This window comes from Labrus mixtus, chromosome 8 (genome assembly GCF_963584025.1).
Source record: "Labrus mixtus chromosome 8, fLabMix1.1, whole genome shotgun sequence".
NCBI lineage: Eukaryota > Metazoa > Chordata > Actinopteri > Labriformes > Labridae > Labrus > Labrus mixtus.
Genome location: NC_083619.1, coordinates 27,224,994 through 27,242,249, shown reverse-complemented (window position 1 = coordinate 27,242,249; position 17,256 = coordinate 27,224,994). Strand labels below are relative to the sequence as shown.

Genomic DNA, 17,256 nt, shown 5'->3' with positions numbered 1-17,256 from the left:
ATGATGTCATAATGGGCAAATGACCTGATGTGTCACATTACATTTTTTAAAATCTATTCCTCCAGTTGTTTTTGCTTTTTTGTTTTCATTAGGAATTAAAAAATTAACCCCTTACATGTCACTTTGATTCATACACCATTAATATGCATTTGTAAAAAAAAAAGAAAAACATATATTTATACATTTTCAACACACTTACAGGTAATTAGATTATTTCTACTATTATTATCCCACACCTATACACAGGCGTGTTGTTATCATTGTCAACAGGCGAGGCAGGCAACTGCTTGGGGGCCAGTAGGGGCAAAACAGCAAACAACAACAGCAAAATGTGCAACATTTGTAATGACAGTATTGAAACCTCCCTAAAGAGGCCCCATTTTACAGTACTCACTCATAAAATAGTAAATGCCTGAATGATGCTCGTCTACCCTTAAATATGGACGAGAGACAAAAAATTAGTTAAAGATAATATATTTATAACATAATGGGGGTGGAAGCTGTTTTGAGGGGCCCCCTGTACATTTTTTGGCCACAACAGACTCCAAAATCGCCTCTGCCCATACACACCTGTATTCTGCTTTATCTGCTGACGCTGAAAAGTAAACCAGTTGGATATTTAACCCCTGCTCATTACTCTCATTTTCCTGTTTTTATTGTCGACTCTGTTAGTCATGCAGCAGTTTGTAATGACACACCAGGGAGCGTCCAAGAAGCAGTTCCTTATTTCAAATGTGGAGCTTGAATTTGGAGAAGTGAAGACGCAGCCAGATGTCTTCAGTCGGTTAAAATGGGGCAACGCTAATGTAGACTACTGTTTTCACTTTCCTACAAAGGTTTTTTCTTTCGAGACAAATATTGAGACTGCGGTCCTGAACCCGACGTCCTCTGCATGGCCCTTCAAATCTAATCACCTCCCAACAAGGCCACTGTCTGACAGCAAAGACATGAAAACTGTTCAGAGTTAGTCTCAAATAAACCTTTTTGTCTTGATTACATTATTATGAAATCTGACTTTTGTCGACTGGCCATGAGCGTGAGATTACAAATACTACAGATAAAGTCTCTGAGATAAAGCATGCCAAACAATACCTCAAGGTCGTGAACTTCATGAAAGGTCATTATTCCTAGAACGAGTGCAGTAATAAATTCTTACACCATAAAAACACTTGACATTAACATTTGGTTAGGATACACACTCACTGAGGGTAAGATGCTGTAAGTCACTTTATAAATGATTTTAGACTGAGTCTGCTGTTTTCACATTGTATTGGCTGCCATTACGTCATCCATGCAATAATCTAATCTCACTTGTTGCTGCATTATATCAACTTTCCACACTGTCGCAACACCCTCCGTGGTTTGTTTGTAGTCCAAAGAAAGTTGTGAATAGTTGCTTGAGATGTATTATTTCCTGACATACAAATCATGATCTCCATTACAATTGGATACAATGTGTTGCCACTGTACGTGATCCGGACGTCCATTGGTGGATTTACCTGTCAGTCAAAAGAAGCCAGGCTCGCGAGAACCAAAGACGGACAGAGAAATTAAGACGTCTCACTCGAGTTCTTTTTCCAGAACAGCTAACTGAGACCTGCTAAGCCAATCAGTGACTTATTTCCAGTAAAAAAAAGTTTGTTTTCCCCCTCAAAATTATTAACAGCCTGATGTTGTTTATCTTTTATAATAATTATTGTATTTTTTTATGAATATGTAATGATGTTAGATGTGAATGATGTCGAATTTTGACTTGTTATGAGCGGCATGGGCCAAAGACATGTTTCTCACCTTGTGGGACAATAAAGTTAATCTGAATCTATCTTTCTTTTGTACATGTTGCCGTACATTTATAATATAACTTTTAATACTTAGACTTTCTTCTTTAAAATGAGCTCTTGAATAGGACTACTTACCTTTTGAAAATAGCCTTCACATTTCAAAATAGGCTACAGCGATTTCAAACATTTCTTCTATTTGAAATGAGACATGTGTGACCATAAAACTATTTTAACCAGAAAGTAAACACCGATATTATTCAATATATCTCCGTCTGTAATTGTGTCTTTTAGCAAGTGAAGAAAAGCCATAGTATCAGTTATGTTAACTGACATTTTAGCGATCAAAATACATTCCCAGAGTATGCTAACATTTGCTAGCTAAAAAACAGTTTAACAGTATTCAACACCAAATGAAAACACTATTCTAACTAATGTATTCTTTAGAAGTTGATGGTCTTTGTGAATTTATTATATTATGTTTAGTCTATCAGACAACAAGCTAACGTAACCATCATAACATAAATACGGTTACCATTTTAGCTAACGTTACATGGGAGGGGGTGTGGTTTTGTTGAAAGCAGACTGTATTTGAGTGAGTCATCTTTTTTACAGGTTAAATATCTTTATTGAAATGTTCTGATACATGTATACAGGTATAACAGGTCAATTAATCAAAGGTACAAGAAACAAGAAGCACAGGGAGATATCTCCACCAGACATCATCAGAGTGAGTCATCTTTCTGAATGTACGATCTCTGCTTTAAGGGGGTGTGTGCGTGAAGCTTGAGGGCGGTGCCCACTGCAGTCTTTACTACAGTATCTCACCTCTCGGGTACTGACAGTGTCACTAGCTGCCTCAGGCTTGTCATATTGGACATTTTCTTTATTTACGTCGGCAGGTTTTTACTGACTCGGGTCGGACATGGCTGGCACGGCGGCTCCGAAGCGGCAGGACACCCGGAAGTTCTTCGAGAATCTGTCCGGAGCGGGGAAGTCCATCGCGGTGCTGACCAGCGGAGGAGATGCCCAAGGTAACGTTATGTGGTTCCATTATCGGACACCTGAGCTGAATCTATTAAATCTATAAAATCTCCACAATTATTCCCAAAATGTGCTTCAAGAAGAGAATCCAATATTACAATTTGATGTGTCGTTTTGTTTAAAAAATAAAACGTGCATTTTGTGCCTTTGTTTTTAAAATCACACATTTTTCCTTCCATTGCACTATTAATGAAATATGTGCAGAATTTCCTTATTTTTTTTAACGTGTTTCTGATGGAGGATTAACAATTTAGTCATCACTATTACACAGGACGTAAGGATTTCCGTGTCCGATAATGGATGTGTCCGATTAAGGACTCCCTACATTAAAGGTACAGCCCACTCCTGTGGCGCAAATCACCTGTGCGCTTTAAAGAAAAGGGTCTCTCGTTCATTAAAGAAAGGCAAACTCTCATGTACTAAATACAATCATTCGTATATCACTGCAACTTGGGGGGTTCTACGTGATTTTTTAAAGGCGTTTAAACGCATCTGAATGGCGATTATGCAACAGCTGACGCTCCCACTCTCACATTTTCCCATGGATGCTTCAGTCCATAAAGCACAAAGATAACATGAAAGCATCATACTGCAGCATGTTGACAACCCGGGCCTGATAAGTAGGAGTACTTATTGCTTTAGAATAATTTAGAAAGCCTATCAACAAGTGGTCTTTACAACCGAATTATTTCATCGACATCTCCATGTGCATGGGGTGTTTCTCTCCTCATCATGCATCCTGCACCAATGCACTCAAATGGACCGTGTCGCCTGCATGGATGATGCATGTGGGAACATTTATGCATGCGATGCAACATGCACGGTGCTGCCAGGGCAAACCAAATTGAATCACCAACCCAAATGGATCATTACTTTGTCTGTGTTTCCATTATGAGTCCTGACAGTATGTAATGACCTCGCTGTAGATCTGTATAATCAGATTTAAATATATTGGATGTCTTATTGGGTTAGGACTACATGTACTTGTTTGGGTAAGGACGATTTTTGTCTGTAATTTTTATTTTTGCAACAGTGGCAGCACTGAAGCTTTACAAAAGTTCAGGAATAACATCCAACACATAACTAATAGTTTTACATTATGAGACATGAGCCTGCATGACCAAATGAACTTCCCATCCCATCTCTAAGACAGCTGGTACATTAGCCTACTGTAGATGCATACAGACAAACACGTGCCTAAGCATCACTGGAGGTAGGATGAGTCGTGAGAGGACCAGAGTCAAGCCACACACACACTGAAAACACTACAACATCTAGAAACTTTCACAGCAAATGTCCCACCTTCTAGTTTCCTGGAGTGCTTTTATTTTGAAGGGATAGAGCCTCATCTTCCGGTGTGACCGCGTGTGACTTTCCTCATCCTGTCCTGGAGGGTTGTGCAGCCTACGTGAGGAGCTGCGAGTATGCAGTGATGTGCTGTTCAGCAGAAATACAGTCATTTTCATTCAAGCAGTGCAGTCTGAAATATCATTTTAGATTGAAAGGGGAAGTTTAATACTTTCAAATCATCACTTTTATGCCCTATTATTTTATACCAAACTATAATTATTTAGTAAAAATCCCCACAAAGATGCCATGTGTTCTTGGTGCTCAGATGTTCCTGAAATACCAGAACATGTATTTTTACCCTGGCACACATCCTCCTTTGTATTGCCCTTCTATGTTTTATCTTCTGTACGTGTGGGTTAAACCACATGCTGGCTTACAGGCTCTTACATAACACCGCTCCTATAGCACAGTATTGAAGTGCGCTCATTTGTTGTTTCTCAGCCTCCCTGCAGCAAATCACAGCACATCGGCTCTCGTGACGGGTTTTAAAGTGGGTGTTTGTGGTGATGACACTGTGTAATGAGATATTGTCCTCCTGGCAGCTTCTGAGGTTTAATGAAGCTGCACTTTGAAGCAGAACTGATGAGTACAACCAAAACAGTGTGCTTCCTCTGTCCTAGTTTCTACTCATTCATAAAAAATAAAAAAAACTAACTGATGAAATACACACAGGGTTTTTTTTTCTTTGGTGATGGATTTAGCTTTTTTGTCTTGGCTCCTACACTTTTATTTTACATTAAAAAATAATAGAGTAAAAAAGTAGTATTTGTTTTCAATCAAACAGTCTGTGTTTGTAAAGCGCCATTTTATAATAAATGTTTTCCCATGACACGTTACAAAAGAGCAGGGAACTCCTTGCTATATTATCTAAAAAGACCCAACGAGCACCGCACTTAGCAAAATTTAGCAACGTTACAGTGGCAAGAAAAAAAACATCATTCTAAGAGACGGAAATCAAAACCAGTCTCATCTTCCGAAACTGCGCCGGGCTCGACCAATGGGATAGGGGGAGATGCAGGAAGAAGAATAGGACCAAACATAGCATAGCAGCAGGCCGTCCCAACTAACGCTCCAGAGGATCCTACGAGACATGAGAGCTCAGGAGCTCCCAAGAAAATATGTGGTTCGTAACTTTCATAGAACATGAAGATTTACACATAGTGATGTGTAGTATGATGTTAATGCACTGAGAGAGAGAGAGAGATAGGAGCTCAAGGTGCCAGTTCCCCCAGTAGTCTAAGCCTATAGCAGCATGCCTGCGCCAGCCCTAACTATAAGCTTTATCAAAAAGGAAAGTTTTAAGTCTATTCTTAAAAATACAGACTGTGTCTGCCTCCCGGACCCTGACTGGTCGATTATTCCAAAGGAGAGGGGCCTGATCACTGAAGGCTCTACCTCCCATAGTACATATAGAGACTGAACCACGAGCAGGCCTGATAACTGAAGGCTCTACCTCCCATAGTACATTTAGAGACTGTAGGTACCACGAGCAGGTCTGTTAACTGAAGGCTCTACCTCCCATAGTACATATAGAGACTGAACCACGAGCAGGCCTGATAACTGAAGGCTCTACCTCCCATAGTACATTTAGAGACTGTAGGTACCACGAGCAGGTCTGTTAACTGAAGGCTCTACCTCCCATAGTACATTTAGAGACTGTAGGTACCACGAGCAGGCCTGATAACTGAAGGCTCTACCTCCCATAGTACATTTAGAGACTGTAGGTACCACGAGCAGGTCTGATAACTGAAGGCTCTACCTCCCATAGTACATTTAGAGACTGTACCACGAGCAGGCCTGATAACTGAAGGCTCTACCTCCCATAGTACATTTAGAGACTGTAGGTACCACGAGCAGGCCTGATAACTGAAGGCTCTACCTCCCATAGTACATTTAGAGACTGTACCACGAGCAGGCCTGATAACTGAAGGCTCTACCTCCCATAGTACATTTAGAGACTGTACCACGAGCAGGCCTGATAACTGAAGGCTCTACCTCCCATAGTACATTTAGAAACTGTAGGTACCACGAGCAGGCCTGATAACTGAAGGCTCTACCTCCCATAGTACATTTAGAGACTGTACCACGAGCAGGCCTGATAACTGAAGGCTCTACCTCCCATAGTACATTTAGAGACTGTACCACGAGCAGGCCTGATAACTGAAGGCTCTACCTCCCATAGTACATTCAGAGACTGTAGGTACCACGAGCAGGCCTGATAACTGAAGGCTCTACCTCCCATAGTACATTTAGAGACTGTAGGTACCACGAGCAGGCCTGATAACTGAAGGCTCTACCTCCCATAGTACATTTAGAGACTGTACCACGAGCAGGCCTGATAACTGAAGGCTCTACCTCCCATAGTACATTTAGAGACTGTAGGTACCAGGAGCAGGCCTGATAACTGAAGGCTCTACCTCCCATAGTACATTTAGAAACTGTAGGTACCACGAGCAGGCCTGATAACTGAAGGCTCTACCTCCCATAGTACATTTAGAGACTGTAGGTACCAGGAGCAGGCCTGATAACTGAAGGCTCTACCTCCCATAGTACATTCAGAGACTGTAGGTACCACGAGCAGGCCTGATAACTGAAGGCTCTACCTCCCATAGTACATTTAGAGACTGTAGGTACCAGGAGCAGGCCTGATAACTGAAGGCTCTACCTCCCATAGTACATTTAGAAACTGTAGGTACCACGAGCAGGCCTGATAACTGAAGGCTCTACCTCCCATAGTACATTTAGAGACTGTAGGTACCAGGAGCAGGCCTGATAACTGAAGGCTCTACCTCCCATAGTACATTCAGAGACTGTAGGTACCACGAGCAGGCCTGATAACTGAAGGCTCTACCTCCCATAGTACATTTAGAAACTGTAGGTACCACGAGCAGGCCTGATAACTGAAGGCTCTACCTCCCATAGTACATTTAGAAACTGTAGGTACCACGAGCAGGCCTGATAACTGAAGGCTCTACCTCCCATAGTACATTTAGAGACTGTAGGTACCAGGAGCAGGCCTGATAACTGAAGGCTCTACCTCCCATAGTACATTTAGAGACTGTAGGTACCAGGAGCAGGCCTGATAACTGAAGGCTCTACCTCCCATAGTACATTCAGAGACTGTAGGTACCACGAGCAGGCCTGATAACTGAAGGCTCTACCTCCCATAGTACATTTAGAAACTGTAGGTACCACGAGCAGGCCTGATAACTGAAGGCTCTACCTCCCATAGTACATTTAGAGACTGTAGGTACCACGAGCAGGCCTGATAACTGAAGGCTCTACCTCCCATGGTACATTTAGAGACTGTAGGTACCAGGAGCAGGCCTGATAACTGAAGGCTCTACCTCCCATAGTACATTTAGAAACTGTAGGTACCACGAGCAGGCCTGATAACTGAAGGCTCTACCTCCCATAGTACATTTAGATTTCTAGATTTCAGACTCTCCGTTGTTGGAGCTTTTTTTTCCCAGCTTTGTCACATGAAGGATGATAGCATACAGCGGTGTTGGTGAAGCCTGACATTGTTATCAAAGGAGTAGTCACATCCCCTTCATATTTTCCAGATAGGGGCCAGTGAATTGGACGTCTTGTTTGAAGCATGTGGTGTGGGAGGACATTTGGCAGAGAGGAGTCCTGCTGGCTGTGTCGCAGAGAACAGGCTGGCAAAGACAAAACATGCCACCTGCTGTTTAGAAATAATCTGTTTTTTATTTAAACATGCATCACAGAGGGATGGGTGATATGGACGATGTTACTGACTCCTAACATTTGTGATAAAATTATCTACAAAACAAAAGTCACATAAGGAACGATGACTAACAAGCCATGAAAAAGAGGTCTTTGATTGATCAGTAAATCAAAGTTCATTCGCCTTATTTCAAATATTTGAAGATGCAGAACCTGTCTAATGTGCTGTGAGCTTCAACATGATGTACGTATCAGTCAGTAATTGTGTGACTCTAATTGTTCTTTTTGTCTGTAATTTGATTTTGGGGCTTCTGTGCACAATCTCTCCATCAGGATGAATGAGCTCTGAGTCTGCATGCGGGATGCACCGCTGAAGCAAAATGTCAACAACACATCAAATACTTTAATAACACAACAGCATCAGGGTGTCAGCAGCAGCCTCCGGAATAATTTATGTGTTAATCACAGGGGCCGATGGTTTAGCTCAGTGTGTGTAGAGAAGGGACCACATTAACACATCGATGCATCGGGCACAGCTTCGACTCCCGCTCTTTGTCTCCGCTCCACATTTCCTGTCTCTCCCCTCAGCTGTCCTCTAAAAGCAAAGAAGTCCCCAAACATCTTTTTTTCTTTAAGTGTTGATCTCAGATTCAGACTGAGATTTATCGTCTGTCTTGTTTTTAATTTCACTAAGTGCTTCGGCGCAGACGTCCTCATGGGCATTTTGATGTCTCCTCTCTCTCTGTGGCTCTGTTTCTATATGAACCTTTTAACCTCTCCTGTTGTCTGCTGCCTGTGTGTCTGTCGCTCCCTCTTGGTGTTGTTGTGTTTCATTTTGTCCCCCTTCTTTCTCTCTGTCAGTTTAGGTGGAAATATACAATTACTTTATGATTTTAGTTAGATTTTCTTGAGACGTTAAGCTTGTGATATACCTTATTATTTATAAGATTCAATAAGGCTTTATGGGTAGCTTCTATCCTGCTTTGCTGCATATTATATCCAAGAAAACAATCTGTGTTTTAGATTTTACACTTGGCTTTGTTACTATTTCAACAATTCTTCATTTTAAAATTTTAAGACATGATTTTTTTAAATGCCTTTGAAAATAAATGTTTTTGTCGCTTGAAAAATATTCAAAGTGGAGCGCCGATAGTCTAGTGGTTAAGTCATGCGCCCCACATCCAGAGGCTGTAGTCCTCGTCGCAGAGGCCGTGGGTTACAATCTGACCTTGGCCCCCTTTGCTGCATGTCATCTCCCTCTCTCTCCTCCCAACATGCCTTGTCTCTCTTCAGCTCTCTCATAAAGACAAAAATGCCAAAAAATTACTTAAAAAAATGTCCTGTGTTGCATTTTTATTTTTTAAATTCTTTAAAGAAAAATGTTAAGGTCACTTGATAGTTGGATGCAGTAAAATTTGTTTTTGTTCTCAAACTCTCAAGTAAACTAACACCTGCAGTAAATCCTGAAGTATACACGTCTAACACATCATCAGTATTAATCATGGTTCAGACGGTTTCCACTGAACTCCTCTTTGTCCTTCTTCTAGGTATGAATGCTGCAGTCCGGGCCGCCGTCCGAATGGGAATCTACGTGGGAGCGAAGGTGTACTTCATCCACGAGGTGAGGCGTGACTCAGGGATCCAGACTTAGCCGCCGGATAGTCTGCCAACTCCTTTATATTTGACACTGAGCCAGACCAGGCCTGACGATTAAAGGCCACAGGTCGTTGGGTTTGAGAGAGAACCCAACCACCGGATATTAAGATAAAAAGATTTTTTAAAAATTCTCCCTCTGAGGCGTTCTGTAAAATGTTCCACTTCATATCATGTGGAGGCGACAGAAGAAAATATGTAAGTCTGAGATTCAGATCAGCATCAAAGACAATGGTGGTTATTTCCTTTCTATATTTTTAAAGCGTTCCTCTCGTCGATGTGAATATCGGCCGGTCTCTGTGTCATATTTTCTTCTGGTCAGACGTTTTCATCACCCCACTAGGAGATTGTTCTTCCTGCTCTTTACTGAAACTATACATCTCCCTATAAGGCCGGTCTATATTTATGACGAGCCGGAAGCACGACAAATATGTGCATGGATGGATTTAGGCACAGCTCTTTGTGATTACAGCTCGGGGATACATCAGATTGTTTTAGACATTTCATTTTAAGATTATGAAAAAGCACATGACCCAAGGGTCTCCTTCTCGTGAGTGAACCAAAAGAGATTAAGGGGGCGCCATGTTTAAAATCCGACCTCTGCCCTTTGCTGCATGTCATCCCCTACTCTCTCCTCCCAACGTTTCCTATCCATTAAAGGAAAAAAAATGCCCCCCCAAAAAATATCTATAAAACAAAAAAAAAAAAAACCTAGATAATCTTGTTCCAAATGAAATGTCTTGAGTGGAAATGTGCAGATTAAATTGACGTGGCGCCATTGACGACGGTGACAGAGGCAGGTAGAGACGGTCTGGTGTCAGTGTGGATATAATTGGATTATCAGTGGCAGGCTTCATCCCTCACTGACTACACTGTCATCCCCGTCAGCCTGGAGTAACCCCGGAGCTGTAAGTAATGACAGCTGACCGCCATGACACCACTTAGTGCGCAGTATTTTGGGAACCTTCAAAGCACAAATGAAAACGTCAGACAAACAACTTGAGCGACTGAAAACTGATTGAAGGCAACTCTGATTTATGTTTTTAAATGAGCGGTATGTAACTCTGACACCTAGTGTTTAAACTTAGTACTGCAGTCCAGATTCCAAACATCATAGAGAGCTGTCTCCCCCCCCCCCCCCCCCCCTCCTCTCTAGAGTGGATGCTCACTCAGGTCACCATGTGGTGGACTCTGAAGCTTCAGTGTTTATCCAGCTCTGCATGGGTCTGTAAACCTTTCTGTGTTCTAACCTCTCTCCATTTTTCAAAAGCATCTCCAATATTGATCCTAGTTTGAGCACGTTTCTGCTCGTGGAGCTTATTAGAAACATGCAGAGGCTTTTTAGGTCGGGTACAATCACTTCTATCTGAACCACTTCTCTTGCCCGCTTCCATCGCTGCAACACCTGTTGACCTGATAACTGCTCTCATACCTGGTAAACCGAGGGGTGTCCAAAACGGCCGTGTGGGGGGGTCGCCTTAAAACTGCCTACCTTCTCTGGTCCAATCAAATCCAGAGAAAATTTTACTGCTTTTATTTGTCATTTTAAAAGACCTTGAAATACTGTACGTCTGACTCTCTCTCACTTCTGAAGACATTTAATACAGACTGTAAAACATTTTGTAGGACTGGGTATGTTGCAGGATCACTGTTTACAACACTACTACTCGATTCATTTGGAGATATTATCCCATCCTGCTCCTGGTAGAAATGTCCCAGAAGAAAAACAAACAATGCAGTGGAAATAGAAACATCTTTTATCCACAGCTGTGGTTTGCCTTAGCTGCAGATTGATGCTGCAACATTAGCTTGGTTAGCTTTTAAAAGCTTTCAGTCCACTAGTGAGGCTCCGCCCTCCTCCCTACTTCAAACTTTAACAGATTCACCAGAACTTACTGCAGCTTCACTTTTACTGTGTCTTCAACAAGCAACACATGTGCAACTTTCAAGTTGCAGTCAGTTAGGACAGGTCAGCAGGGGGTGCTAGGGGGTCACAGAAACTTACAGGGAAGTGGGACTAACTAAACTAAAACTTGTGACAATAAGATTGTAATATATGAGTTTTAATGAGTGTATTGACATATGTGTTTTTTTTTCTATGCCAATCTTTCAATCTAATTAAAATCACACTCCACTCTAGCCAATCAGAATCAAGCAGCAGCTACAGTAGAAGTGACACTGATGGATCAGATAGTTGCTGTATCTTTGGGTTTCAGTCTTCTGTTTGGAAAAGAAAAACCTGCTGAAGATGTCATTTTTTTTATCTACTTGTTATTTATTCAACATTATTTGGAAAACATTGTTTATACAATTTTGAGAAACAATAAATGAATTGATGAAATGAAGAAAAAGTGTGATGCAGTTATAAACATATAATAAACTGTAGAACATCAAACACTGTCTGTAACTTAAGAGGTCAATTTAGTCATTTGATTCATTTTAATATTGGACAGAGGTATTTAACCTGGGGAAACAGTGTGTGCACTTTTATTATTTGTTGCTTTGTTTGTCTATTTCCCTTTCTCTCAATGTGTATGTTAAGTACAAGATTCTATGTATGTACGGCATGGGAAATAGGATTTTTGTAATTCCCTGTTTGAAAATAAATAATGAAACATGTTGAATACAAAAAAACAACAACTTAAAAATCTGACAATTTGAGATATGTAAGAGACAATAAAATGTCCAGTGTGCAAAAGGGGCTTGTAATGTCTAAAAAAAATCTAAAATCCTGAATATCAAACGTCCTCATTAATGTTGGCGTAAAGGATTGTGTGAATGTTTGAAGTGAATGTTTATCATGTCTGTTTCTCCTCTCAGGGGTACCAGGGGATGGTGGACGGTGGAGACAACATCAAGGAGGCGACGTGGGAGAGTGTGTCCAGCATGCTGCAAGTGGTGAGCAGAGCGTCACCCCCTCCTCCCTTTATTAAAAAAAAAAAAAAAAAAAAAAATGTTATTATGCGGCTCGTTCAGAACACTGTCTGACTGATGAGCAGGAGTCTTGGTGCTGAGGTCAACACAGCGGATATCTGCTGAGTCAGCGGACGTCTGTCGTGCTCATTGGACGTGTCTCGGCAGCAAAAGCCGTTAGCTTCGAGCCAAATGAGTCTGTGATTGAATTAGACCTGCTGACTGTTTGTCATTGTCAGACCGTCATTGTCCAAACTGGATTACACTCAGCGCCACATTTAAAAAGATTGAACTTGTGGAGGGGCGATATTACAAAGAATCATCAGAATATGACACCATGTTCAGGGCCTTTAAGACAGGATGCGGAGGCCGGAAGAGGCTGCACCTGAACGCCCCTCTCAACTCATTTATTGTCAATGCGCAGCACAAGGCCGCACTTTCCGTCTCTGTGCGCTGCATAGAAGTTAAAACATTTTCATCTTTGGGACAGCGCTTCATGACGACACCTCACATCCAAAGGGAGGTTAGATTAGACCACAGTCCCACCTTCCCTGAGCTCTATTTAGACCTTCTAGGACATCAGTGAGACAGCTCTTGTTAATGTTAAACTCTTAAAACCCTTTTAATTTCTTGACTTTAATTTTTTTTATTTAAATTAATTTCATTTGAATTATTTTTATTTGAACATATTTTCAGATTTAATAATTTCAGTGATTTTTTTATTTTCTATTTTAATGTTTCTTTTCCTTTTCTCTGTCATGATGCTTTTGTGAAGCACTTTGAATTGCCTTGTTGTTGAAATGTGCGACATAAATAAACTTGCCTTGCCTTGTTTGGAGAGTAATTTCAAACAATTTGAGCGTCCCAGATGTGTTTTAAAAAAACCTGCAGAAACGTCTGTCGTGCTTGTGAAGTGGTCGTTACAGAGCTGCTTCTCCTTCTCTTTGTGCCCTGAGGATTTCATGAACACACACCCTTCTACTCGTCTCCTCCTCCTCCTCCTCAGCATAAGAAAGTTTAGGGCTCTCTACTGAATAGTGGAAAGACACAATGTGCATCCAAAAAGCAGCTACTTTCCCGGCGTTTTGGTTGCCTAGTAACGGCATCCTATCTGAAAGCCCCTTTAACCCTCAAAGGTCTCAGTAGAATATAATCATAATAAAATTGATCTACATTTGTAAGAATGATTTAGAAAATGTTTGTTTTGTTTCAGCTAAAGACTGACTGAGTAGGAGTGAATAATACAAATATTGATAATAACACTCTGTGTTTGTGTCAGGGCGGTACAGTCATCGGCAGCGCTCGCTGTAAAGAGTTCCGTACCCACGAGGGCCGCCTGAAGGCCGCTCACAACCTGGTCCAGCACAGCATCACCAACCTGTGCGTGATCGGAGGAGACGGCAGCCTGACGGGAGCGAACCTGTTCAGAGAGGAGTGGAGCGGCCTGCTGGATGAGCTCGTCCAGCAAGGTGACCTCACTCACCGCCGGGCTTCCGGGTTGATTTCCTACAAAAGTAACTCCACAGGCGGGAGGAGAATTCATCTTCCCTTATCTCTCTGATTTTTGCAGGTCTGATCAATGACGAGGCGGCCCGCAGTAACTCGGAGCTGCACATCGTCGGCATGGTGGGCTCCATCGACAACGACTTCTGCGGCACGGACATGACCATCGGCACAGACTCCGCCCTGCACAGGATCATCGAGGTGGTGGACGCCATCATGACCACCGCTCAGAGGTAAACAAAGTCTGAAAAGAGAGGAGAAGAGTGCAGATTTGACATGACATAGTAGGCATTAAAGGGGAACTTTTGCCGTTTTAAAACATGAATTAAGTGTCTAAAGAAGTCACCAAAAGTTCTGCAAGATACGAGCATAATAAAGATCACTAGCATTAGCATGCTAACACAACAATGCAGCGCGAGTTGTTTTGGTTTCATGCTGGTGCTCAAGGGCGACACCTGCTGGATCAAAAAATCTACTGCATACATGTTAAATGATAACCCTTTAATCTATAAGAAAATACATTACTAACAACATGTGACAACACAAGAAGCCCAAACCAGCCTAGAAAGCATGTGACAGAACATGACAACAAAGAAGAAAATCTGTAGCTGCAGCTATTTATCGATGACGGATAGATCCATGGTTAGATATCTGAGATGGTACAAACCTTAAAGACGTTTTCTTTAGACAGTGATAGTGAGTGTGTCTTAACCATTCATCCTGTGCTGATCTTTTATAACTGATCCCTCCTCTGTGTTTCACTGATAAGTGTTTTTTTTTTTTTTTCCAGCCACCAGAGGACTTTTGTGCTGGAGGTCATGGGGAGGCACTGCGGGTAAGCACTCACACACTCTTATTGTATGTAAGAATATTGTACTGTTTTATATATGCTACTGCAGGCCTACTGTCCAAAGAACAAAATAAACACCAGAGAGAAGCACTCTGTACCATGCCTAAGCACACTTCACCCCTAAAGTCCAGTGTGTGTGTGTGTGTGTGTGTGTGTGTGTGTGTGTGTGTGTGTGTGTGTGTGTGTGTGTGTGTGTGTTTGCAGATACCTGGCCCTGGTCAGTGCCCTGGCATGTGGAGCAGACTGGGTTTTTATTCCGGAAATGCCTCCTGAGGACGGCTGGGAGGACAGCATGTGTCAGAAACTATCTGAGGTAACACCACACACACACACACACACACACACACACACACACACACACAATCTTTTCATTACTTAAAGTTTCAGTTTCAGTTCCTTTACAACATGTATTCATAATACACAATTACACAAGGCACAATTATACTTATAAAAGCACAAACAGGCTGCATTACATTCTTAAAACATGATTAATAAAAAGGTACAGAAAAGAAGCTTGAGCAGAAGTGTAAGTGTTTGAGCAGATGTCTCTATGTTGTCCCTTTAAACACACAGCCTGTTGTGAGTCTAAAAATAACAGCTGACATCTCATACCACGGACTTGCCACCGTCAACTTAAGTTGCTCTCCATATGGCTGGGTAGTTTCACTAAACTTTTTTCCAAATACACACTGAGAAACAAATCACACCAAGCGCACTGTAAACCTGAAGTAGGAAATGAAAGTGAAGGTCATGAAGCTATAAATCAGGACTGTGATAAAGAGCAATCAATGGAAAGATCAGAGTGAGTCATAGACAATGGTGTCATTGAGTCATCTCAAATCAATTACAGATACTGCAAATATTTTCTTACTGGTTTGACTAACACTGTAAAAGTGCGACTCTGGTGGGACTCGAACCCACAACCTTTGAATCACTTCACAAGTGTCAGCCTAGAAGTCCAATGCGCTATCCATTGCGCCACAGAGCCAGCTGTACTGTGAGGCTGTCAGTGAACACCATATGTTTCCACTTACTCAAACACACACACACACACACACGATGAGTCAGGACAATCACTTCAGTAGGTTGTACTTCTGAACTTGTAAACACAGTTAACAAAACCAAATTAAAAGATGCAGTTTAATCAATCTTAAAGTAGGAAATTGATGTGTGCACCAGAAGTTAAACAAGCTTCTGTTTTGGTGTTTATTACAGGATTTTTTTATTCTCATACCTCCACTACACTTCACTCATTTAAAATATAATGACTAGAAGTATGAAACAAGAATCAACAGTGTATAAATTGGGTTTTATCCATCGTGTTACATGTTTTTTATTCTAATATAAGCTGAAAATTGCCCATTTTGGATACAATTCTCTGAGTAATGAGATATCTCTATTAAAACAGAGCAGTGTGAGGGACCTGTTAGCAATGTGTGCTGCAGTCAGGATTTCTTCTAGGAATACAAAGATTGAAATATTTAATTAAACTTTGACCCTGACAGGATTTGAACAATGTAAATAAGAAACTGCTAAGAGCCAGTTGTACATTGAAAAACAACACACATAATGGCATGAAAACCTGCTGCTGTCACAGAATACCAGAGTTGGTCTGTTGATACAACAACATTAAGCAACACCATAACAAAAGTCAAGTTAAAAAGGCACCAGCAGCCTTATTTTAAATACTGACGTATAGAAAAAAACTCATTGTTTCTTCCTGTCACACCACAAGTTAACTTGACTTTTACAAACACTGAAAACTAAGAGAGTCAGAACTTTTCTAATAAATGTTTTAAAATAGTAGACCTTTAGTTCAAAACGTGGCATTCGTTTTTATTTTTGGTAATTCCTTTTAGCTGTAATCATAATTAATTAAACCCATTCTAGCCATTCTAATTTTAGAATATTGATTTATCACTTTGTTGGCAGCAATCCCATGTAGCACAATTATAAAATCTGGTGAAATATAGAGATTTATCAGTAGCTGTGAGCATACAAAATCTAAAGTTACTAAAGTAAAAATCTATGAAGAAATAAAAGAGCAAGATAGGTGACTAAGAGGCAGAATACTTTATATGAAAAATAAAAATGTGTTTTAAGTGGCTGACCAATAATGATAATTTCTTGTAAGACATAAAAGTGATACACTAGGTGAAGGATCATGCTTTAAATGAATATTTCAGACTGGAGCAAACACTTGCGTAATGTTATTATCCTCTGCCAAAAGTAATGACTCTGGTGGTGACTCATCACAGATCTTTTAAACATACTGTGAATATTTCTATTCTGGTGTTAAAAAGTGCGACTCTGGTGGGACTCGAACCCACAACCTTTGAATCACTTCTGTAGTGGTTTTGCCTAGAAGTCCAATGCGCTATCCATTGCGCCACAGAGCCATTTAGGCCTATGCTCATTCAGTGACGACGTAGCCGCTAAGCAAGTTTGAGAATAGCACAATTTGGTCATTTGAAT

At 41.1% G+C, this 17,256-nt stretch overlaps 1 protein-coding gene and 2 non-coding genes across 6 annotated transcripts in view; 1 reads left to right on the top strand and 2 right to left on the bottom strand.

Annotated features, from left to right (window-relative positions):
• The first annotated feature begins 2,581 nt into the window (after positions 1-2,581).
• LOC132978373 (ATP-dependent 6-phosphofructokinase, platelet type-like) overlaps positions 2,582-17,256 on the top strand; it is a 66,110-nt gene continuing 51,435 nt past the window's right edge. For 2 of the 4 annotated variants that reach the window (XM_061043533.1, XM_061043534.1), the window contains exons 1-7: positions 2,582-2,812; positions 9,410-9,483; positions 12,336-12,413; positions 13,708-13,897; positions 13,999-14,164; positions 14,722-14,766; positions 14,986-15,094. In XM_061043533.1, coding sequence (XP_060899516.1) covers positions 2,704-2,812; positions 9,410-9,483; positions 12,336-12,413; positions 13,708-13,897; positions 13,999-14,164; positions 14,722-14,766; positions 14,986-15,094 — 771 coding nt within the window. In that variant the 5' untranslated portion in view covers positions 2,582-2,703. The remainder of the gene's footprint in view (positions 2,813-9,409; positions 9,484-12,335; positions 12,414-13,707; positions 13,898-13,998; positions 14,165-14,721; positions 14,767-14,985; positions 15,095-17,256) is intronic. The other 2 variants (XM_061043532.1, XM_061043531.1) reach the window with 1 other exon arrangement.
• Positions 15,678-15,769, bottom strand: trnar-ucu (transfer RNA arginine (anticodon UCU)). Its single transcript is given in 2 exon segments — positions 15,678-15,713; positions 15,733-15,769. It is a non-coding gene; the product is annotated as a tRNA-Arg (tRNA).
• Positions 17,087-17,180, bottom strand: trnar-ucu (transfer RNA arginine (anticodon UCU)). Its single transcript has 2 exons — positions 17,144-17,180; positions 17,087-17,122 (listed from the first exon to the last, which is right to left on the bottom strand). It is a non-coding gene; the product is annotated as a tRNA-Arg (tRNA).